This window comes from Calonectris borealis, chromosome 25 (genome assembly GCF_964195595.1).
Source record: "Calonectris borealis chromosome 25, bCalBor7.hap1.2, whole genome shotgun sequence".
Lineage (NCBI taxonomy): Eukaryota > Metazoa > Chordata > Aves > Procellariiformes > Procellariidae > Calonectris > Calonectris borealis.
Window position 1 is genome coordinate 5,529,539 of NC_134336.1, and position 11,612 is coordinate 5,541,150.

At 57.2% G+C, this 11,612-nt stretch overlaps 1 protein-coding gene across 2 annotated transcripts; it reads right to left on the reverse strand.

Moving 5' to 3' along the window:
• Window positions 1–486: 486 nt before the first annotated feature.
• Window positions 487–9,844, reverse strand: MECR (mitochondrial trans-2-enoyl-CoA reductase). Of its 2 annotated transcripts, none has more exons than XM_075173664.1 (10): window positions 9,532–9,844; window positions 6,011–6,108; window positions 5,734–5,865; window positions 4,014–4,157; window positions 3,828–3,930; window positions 3,470–3,572; window positions 3,114–3,187; window positions 2,552–2,612; window positions 1,999–2,071; window positions 487–1,662 (listed from the first exon to the last, which is right to left on the reverse strand). In XM_075173664.1, the coding sequence occupies exons 1-10, from the start codon at window positions 9,660–9,662 to the stop codon at window positions 1,499–1,501; spliced, it is 1,083 nt and encodes a 360-aa protein (XP_075029765.1). In that variant the 5' UTR covers window positions 9,663–9,844; the 3' UTR covers window positions 487–1,498. The 2 variants fall into 2 exon arrangements, with proteins under 2 accessions (XP_075029765.1, XP_075029766.1); XM_075173665.1 differs by having other exon boundaries at window positions 487–1,657; window positions 9,615–9,706.
• Between the last annotated feature and the right edge of the window lie 1,768 nt (window positions 9,845–11,612).

The following is an 11,612-nucleotide window of genomic DNA, read 5'->3' on the forward strand; positions in this document are numbered from 1 at the left end:
GACGGACGTCTCCAGCACTTCCCCCCCTGCTGAATATCCTAATTAAGATCAAAAACTGAAATTAAAATGAACAGCGTGTTGCTGCGAAATGGCTTTGGAAGGGACTCGTGGCTCTTGTCCCCCTGCCCTGTTGCCCTGAGGATGAGCCTCATCCTTCCCATTGCAATAACTGGGGGGAAAAATGTATCTTTGCCTGTCCTGGGGCACAGATTTGGGGTCAGAAATGCTGTTTTTGGTGCCCGATGGGCACTAACGGGGCAGAGCCAGCCCTGTCTGCCCAAAACCACATCCATCCTGCAGCCGCTTTTAGCAGGACGCTAACTGCTTACGTGTAATTATAATTAAAGCTTTATAGGCTGGGAAATCCCCAGGATTTTGGAGGGGGAAAGGGCCAGGCAGCAAGGGAACCCGGTGCATTGGATTTGCCCATTCTTAATGCCGTGCATCCCCTGCCCACCCTCGCACGCCGGACTGAGCACAGAAACATTTATTGGCAGCATCTTAAAAAAATATATGTATATTAGACATTGATTTCCAAGAGGTTTTTTGTCACAATCAGTAGTGGCAGTGGGAACAAAACTGAGTTCAAGTCCAGGTATTGCAAAAAGCCCCCCTTGCCCTGCCCGGGTCTGGCTGTGACCTGCTGGGTGACTCCTGTCCCCACCTTGAATGCCACCAGCCCAGGGCTGTCCCCGAAGGGATGAGGGTGTCCTACAGCTCCCGCTGGCGCGGCAGCGCTGGCTGGTACTTGGTAACTTGGTGTTTTTCTTCTACCCCCGTCCTGCCAGTATGGCATGGGCTGGGCAGGGAAAAATAAAAAAAAAAAAATTTAAAAAAATAAAAAATAAATTTTAAAATCTGATTTTTCTCTGCAATTCAAGGTGGGGAGTGCCCCCAGCCCCGGGGCACTTGGCTGCTGAACTCGGAGGGGGGGGACATGGAGGTGGCTCAGAGGCTGCAGCAGCGCAGGGGGGGCCGTGCCGGCTGGGGGAAGGGCAGCGACCAGCCCCCTGCTACCCTGCGAAGTCACCCAAAAGCAGCCAAAAATCACCTGGAGGGACAGTGCAAACAGCAGAACAACATTGCCAGCTGCTAAGCCAGGCCGGAGGCGGGGGTGCAGCCCCCCCCAGCCCCAAAAACACGCACGAGGGGAAACTGCTGCTCTTTTGACACCCTGAGCCGAGCGAGCCGCCGGCTCCGGGCTCCCTGAGCTTTCTCTTGCACCCAAACTCACCCCAGCTAAAGCGAGATTGCAGCCTCCCTTCAGGAGCAATTAGCACGCTGCTGTCCGTGCAAAGCTGCAGAGGCTTTTAAAACTTCAAGTGGGCACCCAAAAGTTAAAAAAAAAAAAAAAAAAAAAAAGAAAAACCAGTGGATCTGGAGGTTTTTTTCCCTAAGCATCTCTGGTCTGCGGACAAGGCAGCAAGGGAAAGCTTGGCTGCGGTGGAGCAGCACCGGGCTCAGCCCGCTGCCGCCCACGAGCCGAGGTCTCGGGGGCTCAGAGGAGGAGGATCTGCTTCGAGGACGTGAAGGGCTTCATGGATGCCTCCAGTGCTGCCTTGTAGTCCTGCAGCGGGACCTGGGTGCAGGCGGGCGCGGTGAGCTGTCCCCTCCGGATGAGCTGGCACAAGGCGTCCATCATGCTGGCCAGGCTCTCCTGGTCTGCAAGGGAAGGAGGGAGCTCTCACCGACGTCCTGCGCCGTGCCAGAGCCACCGGCCGTCCCCGGGCAAACACCCGCCTGAAGCCGCACAGGCTCCCGGGGACGCTGGGTGCGACGTGCTCCCAGCTCGGGCACGTGGGATGGGGCAAGAGCCCCCGGCGTGGTGGCACGCCGCGGTCCCTGCCCGAGTCACAGCGCCCAGCGCCTGCGTTTCAGCCGCGCTGAGGACTATCAGCGCTCACGACACAAGTAAGAGCACCGGGGCGGCAGGTCAGCGACCCATTCCAGTGCCGACCCGCCGCACCGGTGCCGTCCCTCAGCACCCATCCGGCTCACCCTGCGCGTGCTCCTTCCTCCACTGGGTCATCCAGAAGCCGCGAAGCCGCAAGTCCCGGAAGATGAACGCGCTCTGCGGAGAGAGGGAGCCGCGCACCCGGGTGAGACCTGTCCCCTCCCAGCGTGACAGCGGTGGAAGGTGGCAGGGAGGCTCCTCGCTCCCTCATTAGCGCTCTCATTTGAGAGTCAGGGCACCGCGGGATGCGGAGATGCGACTCCCAGGCGTGGAGTCGGGGCAGGTTCGATGCTTGGCGCCTGCGGGGCCATTTCCCTGCTGGGATTTCACATCGGCCCAAATCCTCCATAAATAAAGCCAAGAGACTCGCGCTGGGAAGCAAAGCAGCCCGTCCCGTAACGGACCCCATCAGTTACAAAAAAAGAAGGTTGGAGGCTCTGAACGTGACACCCAAGCAGGTGACAGCGGCAGAAAATGAAGCCTCTTGCTGCAGGCAGGCGAGAGCCGAGCTCCCGCGGTGCCAAGGGGACGGGGACATCAGCAGTGGGGCGCAGGGGACATGCTCTTAATTTCCCTCGCGGCATCTCCAGTACTCACCACAGGCACCATCACGGGCTGCTTTGCCATCCCCCCGTAGGTGACCAGGGTCCCTTTGGGCCTGGAAGAGGAAGGGGGTACTCGGTGATGCGGTCCCCAACGTGCAGCTTTGACCTTGCCAGCCTCTCCCTCCGCCGTACCCAGCCCCACCGCTGCACCGACGGGGCTGCTCGTGCACCAAGGGCTCCCCCAGTTACCCCTCGGACTCCACTTTCCAGAGCTCCCCTCTCACTCCCATGCACCATTAAGCTGAATTTGCAGCTAAATACACCAGTTATACCTGGCCAGGACCTGGTGGACCTTCATAACCGAACCTCAGCTGCCTCCAGCCACCGGCAGGGTTTGAGACACACGGTGATGATGGTTTAACTTTAAGTCACTGCTGTTTTCCAAAACCACTTCTTCTCCACTCATCTCCCCTCACCAAAACTTCAGTGATGACCAACATCAGCTAACAACATCTCCGGCCACCTCTTGCACTCCAGGGCCTCTGGAGCAGGACCCCCCGGTGCCGGCTGCCGTCCCCGCGCCCGTGCCCAAGCCACCACCCAGCCAAACTTACTGCAGGTGCCGCAGCATCTCCGTCGTGCTTTTGCCTCCGACGCAGTTCAGGGCGAGCCGGGGCTTCGGGATGCTCTGCAAGAGTTTATTAAGAAGGTTCCCAAATTTTAGGGCTCCTTTTGAGGATGGAACCATGGTTCTTGATGGAGCAACTGCCTTAACCTCAACATTTACCTGGGGGCAGCTAAGAGTCGGAGAGCTAAAATCTATGATCCGACCCTTGGGTTAGCGGCAAAAGCCCTCAACTTCTGGGGCTAAATCCTGATCTAGAGAGAGAGATTTGTCCTTCCCACCATCCCCGCGTCTTTCCCCGCAGGGACAGCTCCGGTTGCTCCAGTGGGATCCGCATTGAGGTACCTTAAATACATCTTTCATCTCTGGCTTTCTCAGCATCTCCTCTGTGACGACGTGGTCTGCGCCCAGGGCCATCAGCCTCTCCACCAGCTTTGGGAGATCAGGTCTGCGGGAGGAAAAAACCAAAAAGGACTCGATGAGCCAGAAAGTAGTGTCGCCTTCTCCTCCCTCCTGCGCAGACGTAGCTTGGGGACAACAGGGCAGAGGCTGGAGGACACCTTGGAGGAGCCAACAGGAGAAAAATCCGGGGTTGGATGGGCAGGATGACCAGATCCAGCTCCCGACCTCCTGCCAACCTCCAACCCAGACCAAGGGCAGCTCCTGCCCCGCAGGAGATCTTCTCCTCTCCCAGGGGACCCACCTGTCCCTCACCACGTTGATGGTCTTGAGGCCGAAGGCTTTGGCGATCTGGATAACAGCCTGGCCCACGCCGCTGTTGGCGGCGTTCTGGATGACGGAGTCACCTGGATAGAAATAAATCCAGATTTTCATTGCAGAAGCGACCGGCAAATCCACCCGGATTTCTTTCCAGCCAGCAAAGCCGTACCCGGCGCCAGGGTCTCGAAGTCGGTCAGCATGCGGTACGCCGTGCAGGGGTTGACGCTCAGGGTGGCGGCGCACAGCACCGGGATGTCGCTGGGCACCTTCAGCAGCGTCTCCTCGGGGAACACCCCCCACGTCCGCCACGTCCCTGGGTACCGGCAGCGCGGCAGGAAGGTGGGCAAGGAAAGGAAAACGTTATGAGGCCACAACTCACGCCATAGCCTTAACGCCGGTCGCGGCAGCATCGCTACGCCACGTCTAAATCCCGGAGAGTGAATTATGAAACGTTTTCCTGTTCGGGTACGGCCAAAATATTGCGAGAGGCAGGGGATGGATCCCCCGTTGCCTGCTGAGATTTATCACCCAGCGAAGTTTAATTGTTTCCCAGAGGGATAACGGGACCGGAGCTCCCTGGGCACAGGGAGTGTGTGCAGAGCTAATGGAAATACTCCCCATCCTGTGGATGAGCCCGTATATTCAAAGCCAATTTACTTAGATTTAGTCTCTCTATATTTATACCCGATTTAACCCCCTATCATCCATTTACTTTTTTTTTTTTTAATGTTTAAAAATATCACATTTGGATCTTAACTAGACAGCTTTCCTTCCCCCATTAAGCAAAAAAGCCTTTTAAGAAGAAACGGGCAAAGAACAAGCTGTTACACTAAACCAGAAGCGACAATTTTTCTGGCCATTGGCATTCTGGAGGAGCACAAGAGACATTTGTTGGAAAATAAATTCCCGTGCTTTCCCATCAGAGCACTGTTAAGGAGAAAACTGTAATAAGATACAACCATGACCTTGCACAGGTTAAATGCTTTATCCCGGGTCTTTAAAGAAGCTCTAAGTAGATGTGACAAAACGCGGTTGTTTCCAGAGAAGCACAGATTGCTGCGATGCTTTATAACGGCGCAGAAGCCCCATAAAGGGTCTGTGCTATAAAAAAGTAGATTATTTCTAAATTCAAGTTTAGCATAATCAATGGCATCGCTACTGCTCCTATTACAAGTGCTCCGGGTATTTGCATTGCATGTGTCCCGTGTACAGGAGCCCCTTCCCCGCGGGCCCCCAACCTTCCCTGGGGACCCCCATCCTTCCCCGGGGACCCCCATCCTTCCCCGGGGGACCCCCCACATTTGCAGAGGACCAGCAGCATCACTCGCTGTGGCTGGGGATCAGGTATTGAGCTCGTTTTAAAGAAAAAAAAAAAAACAACCATTAAAAATACATGGCAAAAAGAATAAAATTTAAACCGAGATCTAAACAGGTGCGAAACGAGGATGCCTTTGTGCAGCTCCAGCGGTTATCCCGACGCTTCCAGTCTGAGACAATCCAGCCTGTTCTCCTCACGACTAGGCTAACGTGGCACTAAATGGGTTCCGACTGCTGCCTCCCTCACCCGGAACATTCTCTAATGGAGTTTTTTTTTTTTCCATTTTAAGTCACATCCAATTAGATGTAATTGCTGTAAGCGGGAGGGGCTCTACCCACACCCAGCAAAGAGGGTGCTTTGGAGAGCAGCGGTTTTGCTCTGGGACCCCCAAAATGCCCGCACCACCTCCCCAAGCATCGGTTCGCACGAGAGCACAACTACGGGTTTGCTCCTGCTGGGCTCGAGCATCCCAAAAAAACCCCGAGAAGATGCTTTGCAGGTGGGGGGATGCAGAGGAGGACCTCGCCGGTGAGCAAGGCTCCAGCGGTGCCGCGGCTGGGTACGCACTCACCGAGTCCGGCGCCCGCCGGGATGACCCAGTCCCCGGGTTTCAGAGCCGCCACACGACGCCCGACCTCCAGCACTTCCCCGACACCTTCGTTCCCTCCCACGGCTGGCAGCGGGGAGAGGATGGCGTAGGTCCCTGCCGGGAAACGGGAGGTGGGCTGTGGAGCCCGTCATACCCCAGACCTCCCCGTCCCAGGAGCCGGCTCCAAACCCTCCCAGACCTCCCGCCGGGAGCATCGCCCAAGAATTAATACGCAAAAAAGATGCAGCCGGCGCGTTACCTTGGATCATATTGATGTCGGCGGGATTGATGGGGGCTGCCAACATCTTGACGTGGACATCGGAGTCCCCCAGCTCGGCCACCTCGAGGTCCTTTAGTCTGAGACACAAAGGAAAAGTGCGTTAATACAGGCTTGGCTGATTAATGCACCTTGGTTTAGGCTGGAAAGAGATGCCTGTATCACCTACACAACACGTTAGACTTAAACAGCACCGTATTCCCCACCTCATCTTTATTGCTGTAGCCTGGTCTCCTCCAGTGAAGAAACCCAACGTCCAACTTAGACGTCCCCATCGAGTCTCCTCTGTCCCCAGGGAGCCGCAGGTAGCAACGCCCGCCTCCACCCCCAAACCTCACACCCTTAGCCGGGGTTAGGAACAAACCCGAAATACTCCTTGCACAGAAAAAAGCCCCTCCAAGAGGGATGACGTCGCCAACCCCTTTGCCACGAGGCTGTTTTAAACGCGGTGAAGATGCTCTTCCACCGAGGGAAGAGCGGGGCTGGGTAATTTAGCTCATCTCCCTCCCACAAACGCATCCTCCCGGTGGGCACGGCCCCGGGGGAATTGCAATATAAAACTTTTGGGATACCTTGGATTTTGCAAGAGGAGGGAAAAGTTCCTCCAGAAAACCCTGCAGCACCACGACACAAACCCAGGGGAAAGAGGAACGGGGGGCTCGGTGACTACCTGCCCCACCTCCCAGCCCGGGCAAACCCATCCAGTCGTGCCCGTTTGCAAGATGAAGGCAATTTTCACTACATTTAAGGCTGCCAATTTTAAGAGCGGTTATTTGCCGCAATTACACGCCGCTACGTACGTGTCAAATTTCTTTTCGTGGCTTGGCCTGTGCTGGCAAAGTGGTTTCCCCCTTCCCTCCTCCAAGCTGCCCGGCTGATTTGGAGATAACTTTGAGGTTTGAATTAAATAGCACCGAGCGCATGTCAGAAGGCTTTTAGCACGTGGGAATTTGCATCGCCGGCTGCAGCTCCGCCTATAGGTCCTACATACGCTCCAATAATGGTTTTGGGTGAGGGCATCAGGCTCCAGCTCTTGCTTTCAGCAGCGGCCACCCAAACAGAAAGCCCACAGCCTGCATCCTTGCTGAGCATCCCCGCTGTGCGGGTGCATCCCCGCTATTCGGGTGCACCCCCGAGCACAGAAATCCTCCGTCTGCCTCATGCAAATGCCCCCGTTCGCCGTCACTCCGCCTGTCCCGACCCTGCACACCCATCTCAGGAGGTCTCCGGCTTTTGCAAGTATTTTCCTCTCCTAATTAGCAATTAGGACGATGAAACGTGAGGGACGCTCCCAGGAGGGTCCAAAAAAACCTCACTTGGAGAGTTTGGCATTAGCGAGGTGCAGGATACAGCCCTGCAGCTGCTGAGTATGACTAAGAGTCCTGACTTTGGTGGATTTTGCTCAAAAACGTGTGTTTTTTGGCAAGGTTGTGAATTACGAAGCCAGGTGTGCGTCTAACACCCAGGCAGGAGGCAGCGGCTGCTGTGCAAACCCCCCGCCAGAATTAGCAGGATGAAGTCAGCTCCTCGCAAACCCGCTTCAAACCCAACCGCAAGGCTTCGGCGGGAAAACACGGTGACTCCATCCCGTTTAAGGTTTAAAAAAATTAAAAATAAAATAAAAAGCGGCATTACAAGACGCTGGGTCCCACGCGGAGGCATCGCTGCCAACGGGTGCCCGTGCGTCCGGCTCCCCGGCCCCCAGCAATGCCGTCCCCACGCTGTACGTATTTTTCTGCCTTGTTAGGCAGCAAATTAAATCATTTTGGGTTTTGCCACCCTCTGCATGTCCGACTAATTGAAAACCCGTTCCTTTTTCTTAAATGAGGTTAAATATTGAGGTTAAAGTTAATACCACGCAGCACCCCTGCACAGCCCTGTGCCAGCACTTTGGGCACAAACCCGCCGCTCAGATTTCCATCCCATTAAAAAAATCAGATTTATATTAGACAGACGGACAGATTTTTGATGGAGGCTGCTAAAAGCCAACCACCCAACAAAATCCCACGTCACCAAAGTAACGCTCACTAATCTTAACAAATTCAGCAGGTTGCGTAAAAAAGCCGGTGTTTCAGCTGGCCGGGGGTTTTATGGCTCATCCTGCCCCGCTTTCGCGTTACGGGAACTCGGGTATTTTCAGAAACCTGCAAAAAAAGAGAAGTCACGAAGCACAAGACCGGCCTTGCACAAGCAATGGGCAGCAAATCTCAGGAGCCGTCAGCGGTGATAAGCACCGTTGCGCAATTAAACGGTCATAAGAAAAAGCAATCATCCATCCCCCCAAAAAAAACCCGGGGGTTCGCTGTCTGGATGCACCCGGATAACTTATCAGCACCTCCTGCATTGACCTGAGCCGGGTCAGCAAATCCTGGAGGTCTCCTCCAGGAAAAAAAGGGATAAAATCCACCAAAATGTGACTTTCCCCTTGCGAGGCTTTTTGGCCGGTCTAGAAGGAAAATCCCACGGTGACGCCGAGCGCCAGGCGCTGTCCCCAAAAACCACTTGCGATGCCAATGGGCACGACACCGGCTTGGTCCCCTAATTGGGACCTCAAAGAGAAACCCCGTCAATGGGATGCAACCGGGACGAGGACGAAGCCGGGGCGCAGCGATGCCGGGGGCTCGGAGCTCGCCATCGTCCCCCAAATTAAGCACGAATGGGCTTCCTGGGAAAAACACGTGGTTTTAAGGCAAATTGAAGGAGCGGCAGCAGGCGGGTGGGGGACGGGAAGGCAAAGCCCTGCCGAAGCAACGCCCCCCCCCCCGGCCCCGGCATCTGCCTGCGAGACCTCGGCACACTGCGGGGTGTGGGGAATGGGGGCACCCCCCGAGTACCCCTGGGCGCTCAGGAGCCTCCAAACGCCCTTGGCACTGCCTCGGGGGTCCTGCAGGGAGCTGCACCCCATCCCCACCCTGGGGTGGGTAACCTCCGACCCTGCCTGCATCGCACCCCCAAAGTAGCCCGCCAGCACCCCCAGACCCGCACCCCCATCTTGCACCCCCACCCCACACTGCACCCCTGTGCTATCCCCCCCATACCTATGCCCCCCACTGCACCCCCACCCCAGCCTTGCCCTTACACCTGCACCCCCACCCTCCCTGCAATGCACCCGCAGCTTCGCCCCCACCCCATTCCTGCACCCTCTACTGCAATGCACCCCACTATAGCCCCCCCACCTGCACCCTCACCCTATACCTGCACCCCCTACTGCAATGCACCCCAGCATAGCCCCCCCCACCTGCACCCCCTATTGCAGTGCACCCCACTATAGCCCCCCCATACCTGTACCCCCTGGCAATGCACCCCCAGCTTCGCCCCCACCCCATTCCTGCACCCCCTACTGCCACGAACCCCACTATAGCCCCCCCACCTGCACGCCCACCCTATACCTGCACCCCCTGCTGCAACGCACCCCACTATAGCCCCCCCCACCTGCACCTCCACCCTATACCTGCACCCCCTGCAACGCACCCCCACGCTCGCCCCCCCATATCCCCCCTTACTGCACGACGGCCGGGGGCTCCCCGTGCCGCTCATAGAGCAGCCCCCGCGGGGGGGCCCGCGCCGTGGCCGAGCGCGCCCGCACCGGGGGGGTCCGCGCCCCGCGCAGCACCCGCGCCACCGCCCGCTGCATGCCGGCTCGGCTCGGCTCGGCTCGGCTCGGTTCGGCTCGGCTCTGTTCGGTTCGGTTCGGCTCTGTTCGGCTCGGCTCGGCTCGGCTCGGCTCGGCTCGGCTCGGCTCGGCTCGGCTCGGCTCGGCTCTGTTTGGCTCTGTTCGGTTCGGCGCGGCTCGGCACTACTCGGTTGAGACCGGCGCGGCCACCAATAGCGTCACGAGGGCAGCCCCGCCCCCGCCGGGTCGGCCCCGCCCCCCGCCCGCCTTAAGGCGGCTCGGCCACAGCTGCGATGAGCCGGCGGGGCCTCAGCGGGGCGGCCCGGGGGGATTCCCGGGATTGCCGGGGCCGGGGTCCTGCTTCGGGGCTGGTTTGTCCCAAAACGCCCGTGACAATATTACGTGTGCTAGTGTCAGCTCCCCGTGCCGAGCCATGCCAGCCCAGAGGCCTCGGTGATGGGCACAGGAGCCTGCTGTAGAGCCCAGGGTTCCTTGCATCTTGGTGCACGTGGTGAGACATTTTGGGGAGAACAGCCCTTTTTCTCTGATTTATTAAGAGGTGGCTTCCAGCCAGCCTGGAAGGGACGTATGTGCTCGCCATAGGTGGGGAGAGCCGCACGGCGAACGTGCATCAGATGATTATTTAAAACAACAGCTGCCTGACACGAGCGGTGAGAAAAAAAAATGCCTAATAGTAATTTAATTCAATGTTTTGTATAATTATCTTGAAGGAAAGGTCTCATTTAGTCTTCCAATTAAAACTGATTAGGTCGGCGGGAAAGCGGGGAAGCGAAGGTGTCCGCCTTGCTGATCGACCTGCCGCAGCAGAGTAAACAGCGGATTTTAAAAATAATTTCTTATTTCGTGTAGGGATTGGACTTCTCCGGCTGGGCGGCAGGAGCAGCTCAATAAATCCTGGTTTGCTCAGCGCAGTCCGCTTCTCTGTGCAATTAGGAGATTCCTTCGTTAACACCGTCCCTCCCCCGGCCAGCCCGGGGGGTTTGCTGGTTCGCCCGTGGACCACCGCACCCAGGGGTGCAGCGGGGGTGAGGACCCCGCGGCGGGGCTGGTGCTGCTGCCCCCGGGGCGGCTGGGGACCCCCGATGGGGCCAGATCCTGCACCTCCCGGAGACGTTGCTGTTTGCAGGTCTGGGGGGTCCGGCTTCCTTCCCCGCCTTACGGCGGTGGGGGTTTCGATGGCCATCAGCATCACCCGTAAATCCGGCCGCTTTCCCTTCCCGCTCCCCCAGTCCCGTTCTCAAGCAGCCGGTATTTTATTCCCATAAAATTGCTTCATCAAACGATATCCAACGATATCCAAGTGAGAAGTTACTCGGCTCACGCCCAGCCGATCTCCTGCCAGCAGATTGTCCCTCGTCTGTCCCCATCCCGGTGACACGGTGCGCACAGACCCGGGTGGGCATCCGAAATTCGCCGGGGTCCTGCCGGGGAGGGTCCCTCCAGGCTGAAGCGGGGGGCTGAGTGACCTGAAATGAAAGACCATAATCAACTTGCTTGATATTTCACGTTATTTTTTTAAGAAAAAAGGAAAACAACATTTTTTCGGGGGTGTGAATTCACGTGAGCGGAAGGTTCGAGAGGAAGGAAAAGTCCGGTTTTTGGAAAAAAATCCTCTTCAAAGGTGCTGGTGAGGATTTTTCTGCCTCCTTGCTCTTCTGGGGTGGGATCTGCAACTGGGAGGGAGGGCTCGGCTCGGCGCGTCCCTGCCGAAGGCTCTGCGAACGGACGAGGGGAGCAGAGAGAAAAAGAACTTTTCTCACCGACTTCTTTTATTATGAGACATTTCGGTGTGGCTTGTAACCACAGTGGGTGTAAAAATCTTCAGACGCCCGTGGGATTTGCAAGTTGGTTGTTGCTGACAAATGCTCCCGCCAACACCCCGCGCTCGCCGAGCCGACGGCACCCGTGTGCCGCAGAGCACCGGCACCGCTCGTGACACTGGTTGCTGTC

Bases quoted from the DNA above. Each gene is read 5' to 3' on its own strand.
- MECR (XM_075173664.1), bottom strand. From the start codon at position 9,662: ATGCAGCGGGCGGTGGCGCGGGTGCTGCGCGGGGCGCGGACCCCCCCG. The intron at 6,109-9,531 runs GTAAGGGGGGAT...TTTGTGTCTCAG, and splicing joins GAGCCCCCGGCCGTCGTGCA to ACTAAAGGACCTCGAGGTGG. The intron at 1,663-1,998 runs GTGAGCCGGATG...CTTCCCTTGCAG, and splicing joins GAGGAAGGAGCACGCGCAGG to ACCAGGAGAGCCTGGCCAGC.